General features: G+C 41.5%; 1 protein-coding gene and 1 long non-coding RNA gene across 2 annotated transcripts in view; one reads left to right on the forward strand and one right to left on the reverse strand.

Annotated features, from left to right (window-relative positions):
* LOC138958551 (uncharacterized) overlaps positions 1-15,001 on the reverse strand; it is a 147,813-nt gene that overhangs the window by 52,846 nt on the left and 79,966 nt on the right. The window lies entirely within an intron of this gene.
* LOC138957218 (cGMP-dependent protein kinase 1-like) overlaps positions 1-15,001 on the forward strand; it is a 92,277-nt gene that overhangs the window by 18,950 nt on the left and 58,326 nt on the right. Inside the window, exons 3-5 of the mRNA XM_070328370.1 lie at positions 5,250-5,416; positions 10,394-10,507; positions 11,009-11,114. Of these exons, the coding sequence (XP_070184471.1) occupies positions 5,250-5,416; positions 10,394-10,507; positions 11,009-11,114 (387 nt within the window). The remainder of the gene's footprint in view (positions 1-5,249; positions 5,417-10,393; positions 10,508-11,008; positions 11,115-15,001) is intronic.

The raw sequence follows: 15,001 nt of genomic DNA on the forward strand, positions 1-15,001 counted from the left end.
TGAGTCTGCAAGCACGAGGCAGGCTGGTCTTATATATGGTAAGAACGCTCTAAACCCTACACGTTTTCGATTGCGATTCTTCTTGCCTTGAAATAATAATTCGGAAACCATTCATTTACTGAACAGATGCAGTCGTATATCAGTGTAGTCTGCTACGCCGGCCGGTGCTGATCTAGCTGCTAGTCTACGTTATCGAAATAACACTTGTGTTTTCTGTTAGCTGCTGGGATTTGTATACTAACTCATCATTTGGTAATGTGGATAATAAGCTACATGCCACTAACATGGCATAATTATGAGAGGAATCTTCGCAAGTCGAAACTGAAAAATTAGACACAGCAGGTTCTATTTTTAGATTAGTGGCAACTGTAGGCGGCACAGGCGCATGCAATCTGTCAGAAAAAAACCCACTTCTGCTTTTAATTAAAAAGCAGGAAATTTATGGTCATAATCATTGGTATTGTGGAGAATATAAGCTACATGTCATTAATTAATTCTGAGGATGAGAGTACAGTCTCGCTTTGGCAAAGGGTGTAAGAATACGCTCTGTGAAAAAGTTAGCGCACTCCAAGAGTGCGCTAACAGATTTAGCGCATCGCCATTAGCCAATCAACTGGTTCACATCAGTCATGTGACACCAGTACTTACTGACAATTATTATTATTATTATTATTATTATTATTATTATTATTATCCAAGTAGGTCATGTACATTGCACCAGAGTCGGACTGGGGTGATGGTGGTGTACTTGCCTTGGCAATGACAATGGCCACTATGCTTACTCAAGCGGACAAGACTGATTGATAGCTGGATGCCAAATTAGTCGGATGTCCACGTTCCGACGGGAGCTAGCACAGTGTCTCTGATCTTTTCCCTTGAGGGTGTATTTGTCTGTGATGTCTACGCTTGTGTTCTTTCGTTTCGGGGGGACTTGTGTGCGCCTAGATGTGAAGAGCGCTGGGTGGTTGTGATGGCCTGTGTGAGTCTTAGGTGGGATTTCTGACCATTACACAAAACGCGGTCTGTAAGATGACTGGAAACGTTTATTGATGGAGCTGTTTTTATGCTTGGAAGTCCGGTGTGTGTGTGTGTGTGTGTGTGTGTGTGTGTGTGTGTGTGTGTGTGTGTGTGTGCGTGCGTGCGTGCGTGTGCACTGGCGAACTTGTTTGTCTCGATAATCTCGCTTATGGTGATTTCACAATTACAGCAAAACAGTTCCGGTTTTAGCTTCCGTCTATAAAAATCGGCAGTATCGAATATCACTATTTCTCGAATATTTTAAATTCCACATGAAGTTTTTATGGGTATTTTCATTTAGACGGCGTGTTTTCTTTGGGCACATAAGCGGAGACAAGACACATTTTTGGAGAGACTTACGTCCGAGGAAATAAAGACTTTTTGTTAACTGAAAATATGGCCGTGTTTTGTAATCTCAGAAACACAATCCTACTTACGCAAGGCTTAGGAAAAAATAAGTAAAGACAAGTATTACAGAAACCCCCTTACCTAGAAAATCTTTACGGCTAGCAGATAGTATGTTTTCTTTTCTTCGAAGATAAGGAGAAAATACTAATGTACTTTGTATTTTACTCACTACCTTTTTCAAGAAGCTTAGAAAATAAAATAATTCGCGTAAGGCGAAATTACTACATTTAGTCAAGCTGTCGAACTCACGGGATGAAACTGAACGCATAGCACTGTATTTTTTCACCACGGACAGTACAGCTTCGTCAATCCCCGCGTGAAGGAAATCGCTCACCTCCCACGTGCAAAACGTAGTGATATTGACACGCCAGATTAGCGCGGTAGCGTATTGTGCTAAGCAGGAAAGCGCGCTTTTCTGTATTTTTGTTAACTTTCTGAGCTTGTTTTGAATCCAACCTATCATATCTATATGTTTTTGGAATCAGGAAATGGTAAAGAATAAGATGAAATCATTTTTGGATCGATTTCTTAAATTTTAATCGTAAGATTAATTCATTTATTTTCGTTAATTGTGATCACATTTTAAGAGTAAACATGACATATGTATATATTTTTAGATTCAGAATGTGATGAAGAATACGATGCAATCAATTTTAAATCTGTTTGCGAAAAATCGATTTTAATGACAACTTTAATGAGCAAACTCATTAATTAATTTTTAAGCCTTCAAGCTGAAATGCAATACCAAAGTCCGGGCTTTGTCGAAGATTACTTGACCAAACTTTCAACCAATTTGGTTGAAAAATGAGAGCGTGACAGCGCCGCTTCAACTTTCACGAAAAGCCGGATATGACGTCATCAAAGACATTTATCAAAAAAATGAAAAAAACGTCTGGAGATACCATACTCAGGATCTCTCATGTCAAGTTTGATGAAGATCGATCGAGTAGTTTTTTTCTGATCGGCTGGGCGTTAAGCAAACACACAAACAAACAAACACACACACACACACACACACACACACACACACACACACACACACACACACGCACACACACACACACACATACACCACACCCTCGTCTCGATTCCCCCCTCTACGTTAAAACATTTAGTCAAAACTTGACTAAATGTAATGAGACGGGTATCACAAAAACCCACAATAACTGAATAAGAGCTTCACAACTACGAACGGGTATTTTTCCATTTATTGGAACACACGCAGAAAGTACAGATGGCCTAGTGTGCCATTGACTCACAATCTTTTTTTTCTCCACAAAGTGTAGAAAATAAGTTCAGACGGGTATTACGGCAACCCCTAACCTAGCGATTTCAAGAAGAACTTCAGGGCTGCGAACTCGTCTTTTTCCCTTTGTTGGAAGACAGGAAAACACAGACGTCCTGTCCCGTTCACTTACAGCCTTGTTTTTCTAGAAAATAAGTTCAGACGGGTATTACGGCAACCCCTAACCTAGCGATTTCAAGAAGAACTTCAGGGCTGCGAACTCGTCTTTTTCCCTTTGTTGGAAGACAGGAAAACACAGACGTCCTGTCCCGTTCACTTACAGCCTAGGTTTTTCTAGAAAATAAGTTCAGACGGATATATAACGGAAACCCTCTAACCTAGAACGTGAAATAAGTCCTTCACATCTAGGAACACCAGTCTTTTTCACTTCATTGGAAGGCACGGAGAAACTACCGACGACCTGTACCATTCAGTCCTCATTTGCTCGCTCGCACGAAAGTCCCGTCTGGTGGGAACGAGTCTTGGGTACCTCATAAAGGAGGGAAGAGAATTGAACTCTAACTCACTTGGCCCCTTTTTAGGTAGCGTCTGGAGGATTTGACTGTGAGTGTTGGCAATTTAAAAGCACGGCCCTGACGGACCCACTAACTCGATTTAGTTTCGCAAATCGATTTGGGACGTCTTTTTAGCGGCAGTTTCAATTGCGCTTTTGTTCCGATGCCATTCATAGTGTGTTAATATATGGGGGTGCTGACATTCTGGGGCTGTAATTGTTATTGTGTTAACCTAGATTTTGGTTAGTTACTCCGGTCAGAGCTGGCTGTCGTTGCCACGTTGAAAGACCAACAAAGTTAACCTAGTGTTATAGGAAGCGTTCCCACTTTATACCCCTCGAGTTATTACGCAGCAGCTTCCTCAGCTGCACACCATGCTGGGTCCTTTTCTCTCAATACTTGTTACATAGTTTACGCAAAAACATGCATCCCTTCCGTGCGTCATTCGTGTCTTTTTGTACGTTATATGTTATTTTTACAAGCAACATTTATATCCATCACTCATAAGCCTGCACACACACACACACACACACACACACACACACACACACACACAGAGGCACGCACGAACGCACGCAAGCACACACACACACACACACACACACACACACACACACACACACACACACACACACACACACACACACACTCTCTCTCTCTCTCTCGCACACACACAAAAGCACGTACACACACAAACGCTCATACACACACACACACACACACACACACACACACACACACACACACACACACACACACACACACACACACACACACATCACAACACATACATTTGTATGAGTGCTATTGTTTTATTTCATCTCACAATGAAAAAGTATATAGGCCCTACATGTATATATTTTGAAAATGATAATTTACTGTTTTGCAGAAAAAAAACTATTTTCATAAAATACGCAGCACATAACGTTTTGAGATTCCTTAATTGAAATCTCACATAACTGAGACATCATCAACCCCCAAAACGTGTGTACATTTACTTTTACAACCATCTGTTTTGGCGATGCCAAACTTTCGTAATATGGATCCGTTGACCGACAACCACGCAGCCGTCTCCATGGTATCCTGTTCTTGTTAACGTAAAATGTGACATGACTGCGTCATTCTTTCCAGCGAGTTGCTATTTGCTTTTTTATATTTAGTCAAGTTTCGACTTATAGTTTAAACATAGACTGATAATCGAAACAAGAGTGTGTGTGTGCGTGCGTGCGTGTGTGTGTGTGTGTATGTGTGTGTGTGTGCGTGTGTGCGTGCGTGCGTGCGTGCGTGCGTGCGTGCGTGCGTGACGCGTCTAAAAGTTTCATATCGCTTGACGCGACTTGTAAATAAATTGTTTCTGTCTGTCATATTCTTCGCACTGCAACATCTGCAGAGTGACAAATGGACACGCGGTTATTGGTTGTTTTGTTGACGTACCCGTCGCAGGGCGGAATGAGTGACAGGGGGATGATCAAGCAAGACAATACCTGCTTTGCACGCTTGCGTCTGTTGTCTTCTTCTGTTGATTCCTACTGTTTTCAGGCAGTGCCATGCATGCACTAGTACCATATTTGTCTTACCTGGGGGATAAGTAGAGACTCTGCTGGGCGTGTTCATGTCCAACGGGGAACAACGACAGTAAAGCCCATTAAAGCTGATGTTCCCTTGCACGATTCTGAATCCTAAAGCTACCCAATGTGACCGCGTTGTAGATCTTGACGGTCTTCAGACTTGACGAAAGTCTGGTTTGCGTGTGTGCAGATTGAAGTAAATAATCTCTACAATATTTCTTTGACCTGACAGGACGTATTTGGGGAAAACTACACATCGACAATATTTAAGTTTCAACCAGACATAGATCTTGAAGGTATCCAGACATGACGGAATTCTGGTTTCATCATTCATGTGTGCACATTGAATCAAATCATCACTTTAAAAAATTTTTTTTTTGTTTCGTTCGCCTGACAGGATGTATTGGGCAAAATGACACTTTTATCTAACTTTTCTGTGTATGATTGTGTGTGCAGGTCGAAGCAGCTCATCAAGGATGCGGTGCTGGACAACGACTTCCTCAAAAACCTGGACTCCACTCAGATCCGCGAGATCGTGGACTGCATGTACGAGAAGGCGGTCAAGAAGGGTAACTTCATTATCAAGGAAGGCGAGCCTGGACAGCACGTCTACGTGGCCGCCGGTCAGTTATGTGTCCTATTTCTTGTCAATGTGTTATTGTTGGCCTATGTGAGTCCTGTGATTTGGTACTGGTCATAGCCGATAGCGCCATCCGGTAATCTGCGGTATGTTTTGCTAGTAACCATGCATCTGGAAATATCGGCAAAGAACGTCAAGATCTATCAACAGAAGACCTTTGATATCGGTATCAAACAAAAGCGTCTACTGCACTGGTAATTTCGTGGTTTTTGTCTTTCTTCTTCAGGTTGGGAGTCGTTTGTTTCCCAGATACTTCCTGCTGATACAATGTTGTCATGCCAAGTCTGACTGTTAACCAGGACTATAAGATTAATCTTCATGTGGCAAAGCTTCGTTCGTGTTACGCCGTACCAGTATGCTCGTGCGATTGACGTAAGCAGATGACATACAAGCAGAGTGCGTGTCTGCACAATCTTTCTCCAAACGATGTCTGTAATTTACAGAAAGGGCATTATTGGCAGCTGGTTGGAGAGTGCCTGCTAAGATTTTAAGGACAGTTAGGATAGGATTAAACTGCCTGCAAGTTCTCATCTAGCGGACAACCTTGTCCGTCACATTTGCTTTTTTTGCTTGCTCGGTCAAATTATTGTTGCATCAGGGAAGTGATTTAAGGCAGGGAATTTTCATATGAGCGCTATTACTGTCCATTAATAGTTCTATCTTGGAAACCGAACGAAGGATGAATAAATGCATGTATAGCGAGAGACCTATTTCCAAGTTCAACCGAACTGGAAAATATTATTGAAGTTATAGCATATAGTTATTACGTTTTTGTGCTGTGCTTGGAATTCACTATCACACTTATTGTACTACGTTGCAAGCCCCTAGCCCTGGAGCAAATTTTTGATTAGTGCTTTTGTGAACAAGAAACAATTGACAAGTGGCTCTATCCCCTCTCCCCCCTTTCCCCGTCGCAATATAACCTTCGTGGTTGAAAACGACGTTAAACACCAAATAAAGAAAAGACAGAACTATCACACTTACCATTTTCGCTCAGGTAAACGATTTCTTGATAGACAGTTATGATGGACCTTGGCCCAGTTTGCTACCGCAATACCTGTAGCAAAAATGATGAAGCTTAGTATCGCACCTGACCGGTTCTTTTCTCTCTCTTTCATGAAGTGGGAAATATTATACTGGTGCCATAGGTAGGCTAATACGAGTTGTGTGTTGTGCTGGGAATTAACACCTGTCACATTCGCTGAGATAAAGGATTTCTTGATTGACAGTTATGAGGACCTTGGTCCAGTCTTCTGCCGCAATAACTGGAGCAAGAATAAGGCGGAGGAGGAAGAGGAGGCCAGTGCTGGTGTGCACGAGGAAATAATCAACCGAGTTGCAGCTAGCCGCGGGGTCGGATTGGTTAAAATTGAAGGTTTTCTTTGTTTTGTTTTTTTAAATGGGAATCAGCTTTTCTTCTGAGATACATGTATTAGGGCTTGCAAACGGAGGTGCCTTAATTTACGTTCCTTACAAAAATATCTTATTTTACATTATTATCATAACATCAAATTTTTTTCAAAATATATTTAAATCGTGCAAAATAAAATAAATGAATCGATGAATAAATCGAAAAATATCTCAATCAGGTTTGTTTTTGATGTCAACCAATCCGACACCGCGGCTGGCTACCACTCACCCCCCGCGGGTTAGGGGGAAGAATTTACCCGATGCTCCCCAGCATGTCGTAAGAGGCGACTTAACGGATTCTGTTTCTCTTTTTACCCTTGTTAAGTGTTACTTGTATAGAATATAGTCAATGTTTGTAAAGATTTTAGTCAAGCAGTATGTAAGAAATGTTAAGTCCTTTGTACTGGAAACTTGCATTCTCCCGGTAAGGTAATACATTGTACTACCTTGCAAGCCCCTGGAGCAAATTTTTGATTAGTGCTTTTGTGAACAAGAAACAAGTGGCTCTATCCCATCTCCCCCTTTTCCCAGTCGCGATATAACCTTCGTGGTTGAAAACGACGTTAAACACCAAATAAAGAAAGAAAGATGGCTACCACTCGGTTGGTTACTTTTTCGTGCACATCAGTCCTGTCCTCCTGGTGGTCAACGAATACGTGGCATAACTTCTTAGACACATACATTATCATATAAGCCCAGGAACACTCGTGCTTACGCGAGCAGAGAGAGAGACAGAGGCAGAGCGAGAGAGAGAGAGAGAGAAAGAACAAGTCGCGTAAGGCGAAAATACAACATTTAGTCAAGTAGCTGTCGAACTCACAGAATGAAACTGAACGCAATGCCACACTCGTAGCATCGTCAGTCCACCGCGCACGACAAAGGCAGTGAAATTGACAAGAAGAGCGGGGTAGTACTTGCGCTGAGAAGGATAGCACGCTTTTCTGTACCTCTCTTCGTTTTAACTTTCTGAGCGTGTTTTTAATCCAAACATATCATATCTATATGTTTTTGGAATCAGGAACCGACAAGGAATAAGATGAAGGTGTTTTGGACAATTTAATTTTGATAATAATTTTTATATTTTTAATTTTCAGAGCTTGTTTTTAATCCAAATATAACATATTTATATATTTTTGGAATCAGAAAATGATAAAGAATAAGATGTACGTAAATTTGGATCGTTTTATAAAAAAATTATTTTTTTTACAATTTTCAGATTTTTAATGACCAAAGTCATTAAATAATTTTTAAGCCATCAAGCTGAAATGCAATACCAAACCCCGGCCTTCGTCGGAGATTACTTGACCAAAATTTCAACCAATTTGGTTGAAAAATGAGAGCGTGACAGTGCCGCCTCAACTTTCACGAAAAGCCGGATATGACGTCATCAAAGACATTTATTGAAAAAATGAAAAAAACGTATGGGGATTTCATACCCAGGAACTCTCATGTCAAATTTCATAAAGATCGGTCCAGTAGTTTAGTCTGAATCGCTCTACACACACACACAGACAGACACACACCGGCACACACACACACACACACACACACACACACACACCCACATTCACCACGACCCTCGTCTCGATTCCCCCCTCTACGTTAAAACATTTAGTCAAAACTTGACTAAATGTAAAAAGAGAGCCGTTTCGATTCTCTTTGAATTTCTACATCATTGTAAAACAGATACCCCTGCTTTCAATTTATTGTGATTGCCATTGCAAGAAAAAGAAGCAAAGTACAACAAAACAAGTCGCGTAAGGCGAAAATACAATATTTAGTCAAGTAGCTGTCGAACTCACAGAATGAAACGCAATGCCATTTTACTCGTAGCATCGTCAGGCCACCGCTCATGGCAAAGGCAGTGAAATTGACAAGAAGAGCGGGGTAGTAGTTGCGCTAAGAAGGATAGCACGCTTTTGTGTACCTCTCTTTGTTTTAACTTTCTGAGCGTGTTTTTAATCCAAACATATCATATCTATATGTTTTTGGAATCAGGAACCGACAAGGAATAAGATGAAAGTGTTTTTAAATTGATTTGGACAATGTAATTTTGATAATAATTTTTATATATTTAATTTTCAGAGCTTGTTTTTAATCCGAATATAACATATTTATATGTTTTTGGAATCAGCAAATGATGGAGAATAAGATAAACGTAAATTTGGATCGTTTTATAAATTTTTATTTTTTTTTACAATTTTCAGATTTTTAATGACCAAAGTCATTAATTAATTTTTAAGCCACCAAGCTGAAATGCAATACCGAACCCCGGGCTTCGTCGAAGATTACTTGACCAAAATTTCAACCAATTTGGTTGAAAAATGAGGGCGTGACAGTGCCGCCTCAACTTTCACGAAAAGCCGGATATGACGTCATCAAAGACATTTATCAAAAAAATGAAAAAAATGTTCGGGGATTTCATACCCAGGAACTCTCATGTCAAATTTCATAAAGATCGGTCCAGTAGTTTAGTCTGAATCGCTCTACACAGACACACAGACACACAGACACACGCACATACACCACGACCCTCGTTTCGATTCCCCCTCGATGTTAAAATATTTAGTCAAAACTTGACTAAATATAAAAACAAAGGCATCTGGTTGCTATGGAGCAAAGGATGGCTGCCGTGTATTCCGGGACGTTAGCCGACACTAGTCGCCTGGCAAAAGATATGTATTGGAAATGTCTGGATACGTTATTATGTCATCAATCTCTCAAGGGCCAGTTTATTCATGTTTACGACTAACCACAACAGATGCTTGCAGTTAGCAGAAAATCTGTGCCAGGGGGGGAAAAGGATGCTATACATATATGCATGACCGATATTCACGAGGCACCGGTCAATTCATATCAATTTGGTAATGACCAGTATTTATGTGGCGCCTGTCAATCATGTTTTCCTCGCATAAGTCAGCCAGCTTCACCCTTTGTGCAAGAAGTTGCAAAGGACCTTTTTTTCTCAAGAAAGTAATGGCAAAGGAAACGTACAAATAAAAGAAGGCACTGAAGAGGTGCATGTGTTTTTTTGGGATCGTATGATTCAAAGGGCAAATGCTTGTTCTTTTCTATATTTGCAGAAGACAGATACCGACTGACTAACCCATTGACCCCACAGTTTAGCATCTGAAGAGCACAATGCTACGATTACGACAAACATGTGCAAGACAACAAGAACTAGTTTTCTTCATGACATATTTATCCCTGACCGAAAACGGTTGAGACCCCCCACCCAGCCCACCACCACTGCACCGCCAGAGGCCAATGTTTTTTTTTAATGTTTATATTTTAAAGAGAAACTACAAGAATGACGTATGTTCGTAGTTGGCACAGGTGGGGTGGCCAGCTCTTAACTCTGAGGCTCTAATGAAGTAATGCTTGCATCGAATACAAATCGAAACGTGGGTTATTCTGCAAGGATATTTTGCTTTAACTTGCAGCTGGTAAAAATTCATCAAAGCTAAATGCATTGCATCGTGTATTCAGTCAGGACTTCGTACCTTCCACATGTAGTATTTGAGGGTTTATTATGTGTGTATTTCCACAGATGGAGAGTTCGAAGTTCAGAAGGAAGACAAAGTGTTGGGCAAGATGCACACAGGCCGAGCTTTTGGCGAGCTGGCGATTCTGTATAACTGCACCCGTACCGCCTCTGTCAAAGGTAATGTGGACCCACTAATAACTGGAGAAAGAGAGGAGAAGGAAGGTGGTAGAGAGAGAAAGTGTGTGTGCGTGCGTGTGTGTGTGTGTGTGCGTGTGTGTGCGTGTGTGCGTGCCAGTGCGTGCGTGTGTATGTGTGTGTGTGTGTGTGTGCGTGCGTGCGTGTGTGTGTTTGTGTGCTTGTTTGTGTGAGTGCGTGCGTGTTTGCTTGTTGTGTTTAAAAGGGAGAACGTTAATTAACTTCCAAAACAAAATGCATATATGTTCCCCTTGACAAACCATCCTGAGGAAGTAATCGTACAAACGTCAGTAGTTCAAAGAGTGTGTTCGCGCCTCAACCGAAATAATTGATATTATCTATAATGTACCATAAACTTCATCATACCTTCAAGGTGACACGAGCAGGGTTGATTTTATTGGGATGTTTTTTCGACTAAAGTATATAGATTTCTTTGAAAAAGCCTATCCATTTAACTTTTAAGAAAGATTTACCTCTGTGCAGCAATCACGGATGTCAAAGTATGGGTTCTGGACAGACAGATGTTCCAGGCCATTATGATGAAGACCGGTCTCCAAAGAAGGGAAGAGAATATACGGTTCTTGAAGAGGTAAAAGCAATGTAGCATTATACAGTCAAGTTTGTGTAGTGATGATGCTATTCCATTGTTAAAAGTTTGTTTGTTTTGTTTTCGTTCTTGATTGTTTGTTTGTTTGTTTGTTTGTCTGTTTTTCTGAAGTTTCTGTCTGCTGTTTGGTTGAATACACTAATGAAGTTGTGTATCGATGCGACTGCGTAAGTTACGGTATCGGTAGCGGGAAATGTCAGCTTGGATGCCTATTCCTCCTCCAGTCCGGAGCTCTTTAGATTGGCACGTCTTTCAGGGGAGGACAGGGGAGGTTAATGGAGGCGTTGAGCAAGGTCGTGGGGGAAGGAGGAAGGGGACGGAGGGGGGGGGGGGGGGGGGGGGGGGGACGGAACGAGCCAGGCGAGGCGAGGAGAGTGATAGAGGTTGAAGGAGTCAAGTTGCATATACGATATATAGTATTTTGCTCTAAAGCATTGCAATTTGTGTGTTTTACTCCGTATTTAGTACAGGCGAATTTTACGAAGAACATACCTTTTTTTTTACCATTGATATGTGAATTTAAAGGCCTAGCCCAGGGTGTTGAATATTTTATGTTTGTCTTTCAAAAGATCAGGGTAAAACGTTGATGAGTTTTACGGAGGGAAGGTTAACAGATACAACATGTAGCTTTGGTTCCTCTTTTAGAGATTTCCCACGGGCATAGAAAAAATGTTGAGCGCGAACATCTGATATTCTGTGACCGATTTATGTGCGTTTTGCATTATATCATCAAAAGAGAATAAGAAAAGAATCTTGTGTTTTTTGCATGAGACCCTTCGGAAACAGAGCCCTGTGGTTTCTGTGTAAGATCTCCCAGAACACTTCTGCGATGTGTAAACCAGTTAGCTTCAACAGACAGCATGCGTGAGTGAAATCCATATGACTGTGTGCTCTTCGTGGATATTGCATGTCCGCAGACGGTCAATCAGAAAAGAAATGAAAAAAACCTAAGTACATATTTCGCTGTTCCAGAGCTGCTCTCAGTAAGGGGATCGCCCCTAAGCGTTGGGCATACAAAGTTCACTACCGCTATCTCTCTATCCTAGATCGACAGCCTCCGGTCCGTGAAAGTACAATCTATTTTGACGGATGACAAAAGTGTCTGTGGTTGTTAACGGTGACCGCAATGGTCGTTGCTTTTTTTGCATTTTTCATAGCTCTTGGCTTGCCTTCTTCTCTCTGGGGTTCAAAGCGTAACTTCCACTATTTCTACTTGCTGCCCTCCTCTTGGTGTGGCCTTTGTGTGTGTCTTGCTGTTGTGATTTGTGAGTGACTGGGCCTTCCAGTTCGCGCAATAAATTGCAATATCGTTTGGACTAAGAATGCTGTAATTGTTTCCAGTAAAAGTAGGGTTCAGTGGCCTCTCTATATCAGTATTAGACTTGAAGTTAATGGGGCCGTCTCAACATTCCGTTTGAAAATGGGATCTGAAGTTTTCAAAAGCTTGAGCTTGGAAAGTCTTAAAGGCGAGAAGAGACAAAGTCGTGTAAATGTTGCCCAGTTAAGTGCCCATTTAGAACCGAACCTTTGGAAAGACTAAAACGAAGAGAGTGATTTGTGGTCTGTTTTTAGCTCAGCGCCTGAAATCTCAGCGGCAAAAAGTCAAAGTATTCCCTTCGGTGGAGGGAAATGGCAGGAAACAAGGCAACGCGCGGGTAATACTTAATCCCTTGCTCATCCCGCCTTGTCTGTCGATTTCATTTTGGGTTGACTTTCAGCCCGCCGACAAGGGACGTTTCGTCTATCTTTCCTCTCGGACTCTTTGGTGTCTGTGTCTGATTTATGCCGTCTGCGCCCCGCTCTCATTTGTCTAGACTTGTCCCCCTTTTCCAGCTCTCGCGCCCTTCTTTGCCACCCTGAACGAGTCGCCGAGAGGTGATACAGAATGCAAACCCTTTTTCTCGTCCAGACGAGGCACAAAATGTTGTTTTGGTTAAGTCCTGGCCGGGAGAATACGAAGGGGACGTCAGTTTTTTTACCCCTGGTTCATTTGGGTTTTCCTTCTTCCCTCCCCAAATGTATTATTTTCTTCTTCTTCGTTTTCTTAATTTTCTTCTTATGTTTCTTCTTCTTTTCTTACCTTCGGGTTTCTTTAGACTGTGAAAATCATTTCCGACAAATTGAGAGGGATGCCTGTGATCCAATTCCCGCTGCTGTACCAGGCTTGATTTGGTCTGACGACTTTTGATTACATTCCTGTCAAAAGTTTTGCACTGCCGTCCCGCAAACAGGAAACAGACAGAGCAGATACGCAGTAAATTGGTATGGCATGGGATCGTCAGTCATGGAGGCCAACGATTGGCCGTTTTTATTTCTTTTCTACGCGTCATCGATTATTTCACATTATTATCACACCCAGACTGCGCTATTCGACCGACTGGCATTGCAGTGCTCGAGCAGTCTAAGAAACCCCCTCAGCGTCCAGACAAGAAGTGGTTTACTGAACTCGGACTTTCTGGTTCTCTGATCAAACCAGAGTGTTGACCTGCAGCAAAAATTGTTTGCTCTTTTTTTCCCGCTTGCAGCTATACTAAACTCCAGCTTTCTGGTTCTGCGATCAAACCATGATACAGAGATGCGGAAGTTTTGACTCCCAGAAAAATTGCACTCATGTCTTCTCCGCTTGCATACACGCTACACTGACGTAATTGCTGTTCAAGGTTATATGTTAATGTCAGAGACGGGATGTCCATTTCCGCACGAAGCCCCTGCTATCTCTTCGGCGGAAGGTACTTCACTTACCACGGTGGTATAAATGTAGGGCTCATATGTAAGGGCCATAACAAATCAACGAAGAAGAAACATTCTCACATGGACGAAAAGATCAAAGAAAGGAAGCAGATAAAGACTCAGCTCTCAAAGATTTGTTTTAAATTTTATTTATTTATTTATGTTTGTACGTGCACTCAGCAACTCTCCAGGATTGTGTTGTCTAGATTAACGAACAAAGAACGTCTTCTAATGATCCTCAGAAAAAAAAGATAATTGGAGAAAACAATTGTTTCTAGACAACAAAGACGACGAAGAAGAGGGCACACCAGGAGACGAATTGCAAAATCGATAGACCTTTATGAAACTCGCTGTTGCGCTGACATTTCTCCAATAATCTCTCTTCCGAGAATTTTTTTATTTTTTATTTTGCTTTGTAGACGTTTTGAAATTGAGATCTGTCATGGGGGGGTTGCAAGTGTTTTTCTAAACGCCTTGTCAGAACAAGTCGCTCTGACAAAAATGTCAAAAGTGAGAACTAGGTTGCAAGTCGGAATTGACGGCCTCTGTTTTTCCACTTTAGGGTCCTAATATAACTCTTTGGAGAGGGTTTCTTCTACTCGGCGCAGATAAACGTGATGCAGCCGTAGGCATTGATGAAAAAATAAATAGAAATAAAGTCTTACATTTTTTCTCACAGAAAGTAATTAACGTGCAGCCATATCTAAAGGTCACATTTTGTTTAGAGTTTTCAAAGAAAAAGAGGAACAAATTGCATGTATTTTTAACAAAAGACCGTAGGTGAGACAAACAATGTTATAAAACAAAAAAAGATCTTTAGTCTACAAGACAATGACAGCACAGTACTGGAGACAAATTGCACACGTGTATTTGTTATAATGCTTAGAAATCAAGCTGTAAAAACCGTTGTTTTTCTTCAAGGCTTGTACACGGGAAACTTTGAGGCTTTGTGCGGAAAATGTATGTTGTCAAGTTCAGACACAGGAATGATTGCTACTGAAGACCTATAAAGCAGAAGCAGAAGCTCTCATGCAGGCCGCCTCCTTCGTTCAGGACTCCGCAGACCCTTGCTACCAAGTTGTCTTCCTCTCGGACGCCCTTTCAGTCCTTCAGGCCCTAGAGAACGACAAACTCCCACA

The sequence above is a fragment of the Littorina saxatilis genome, linkage group LG2, assembly GCF_037325665.1.
Source record: "Littorina saxatilis isolate snail1 linkage group LG2, US_GU_Lsax_2.0, whole genome shotgun sequence".
Lineage (NCBI taxonomy): Eukaryota > Metazoa > Mollusca > Gastropoda > Littorinimorpha > Littorinidae > Littorina > Littorina saxatilis.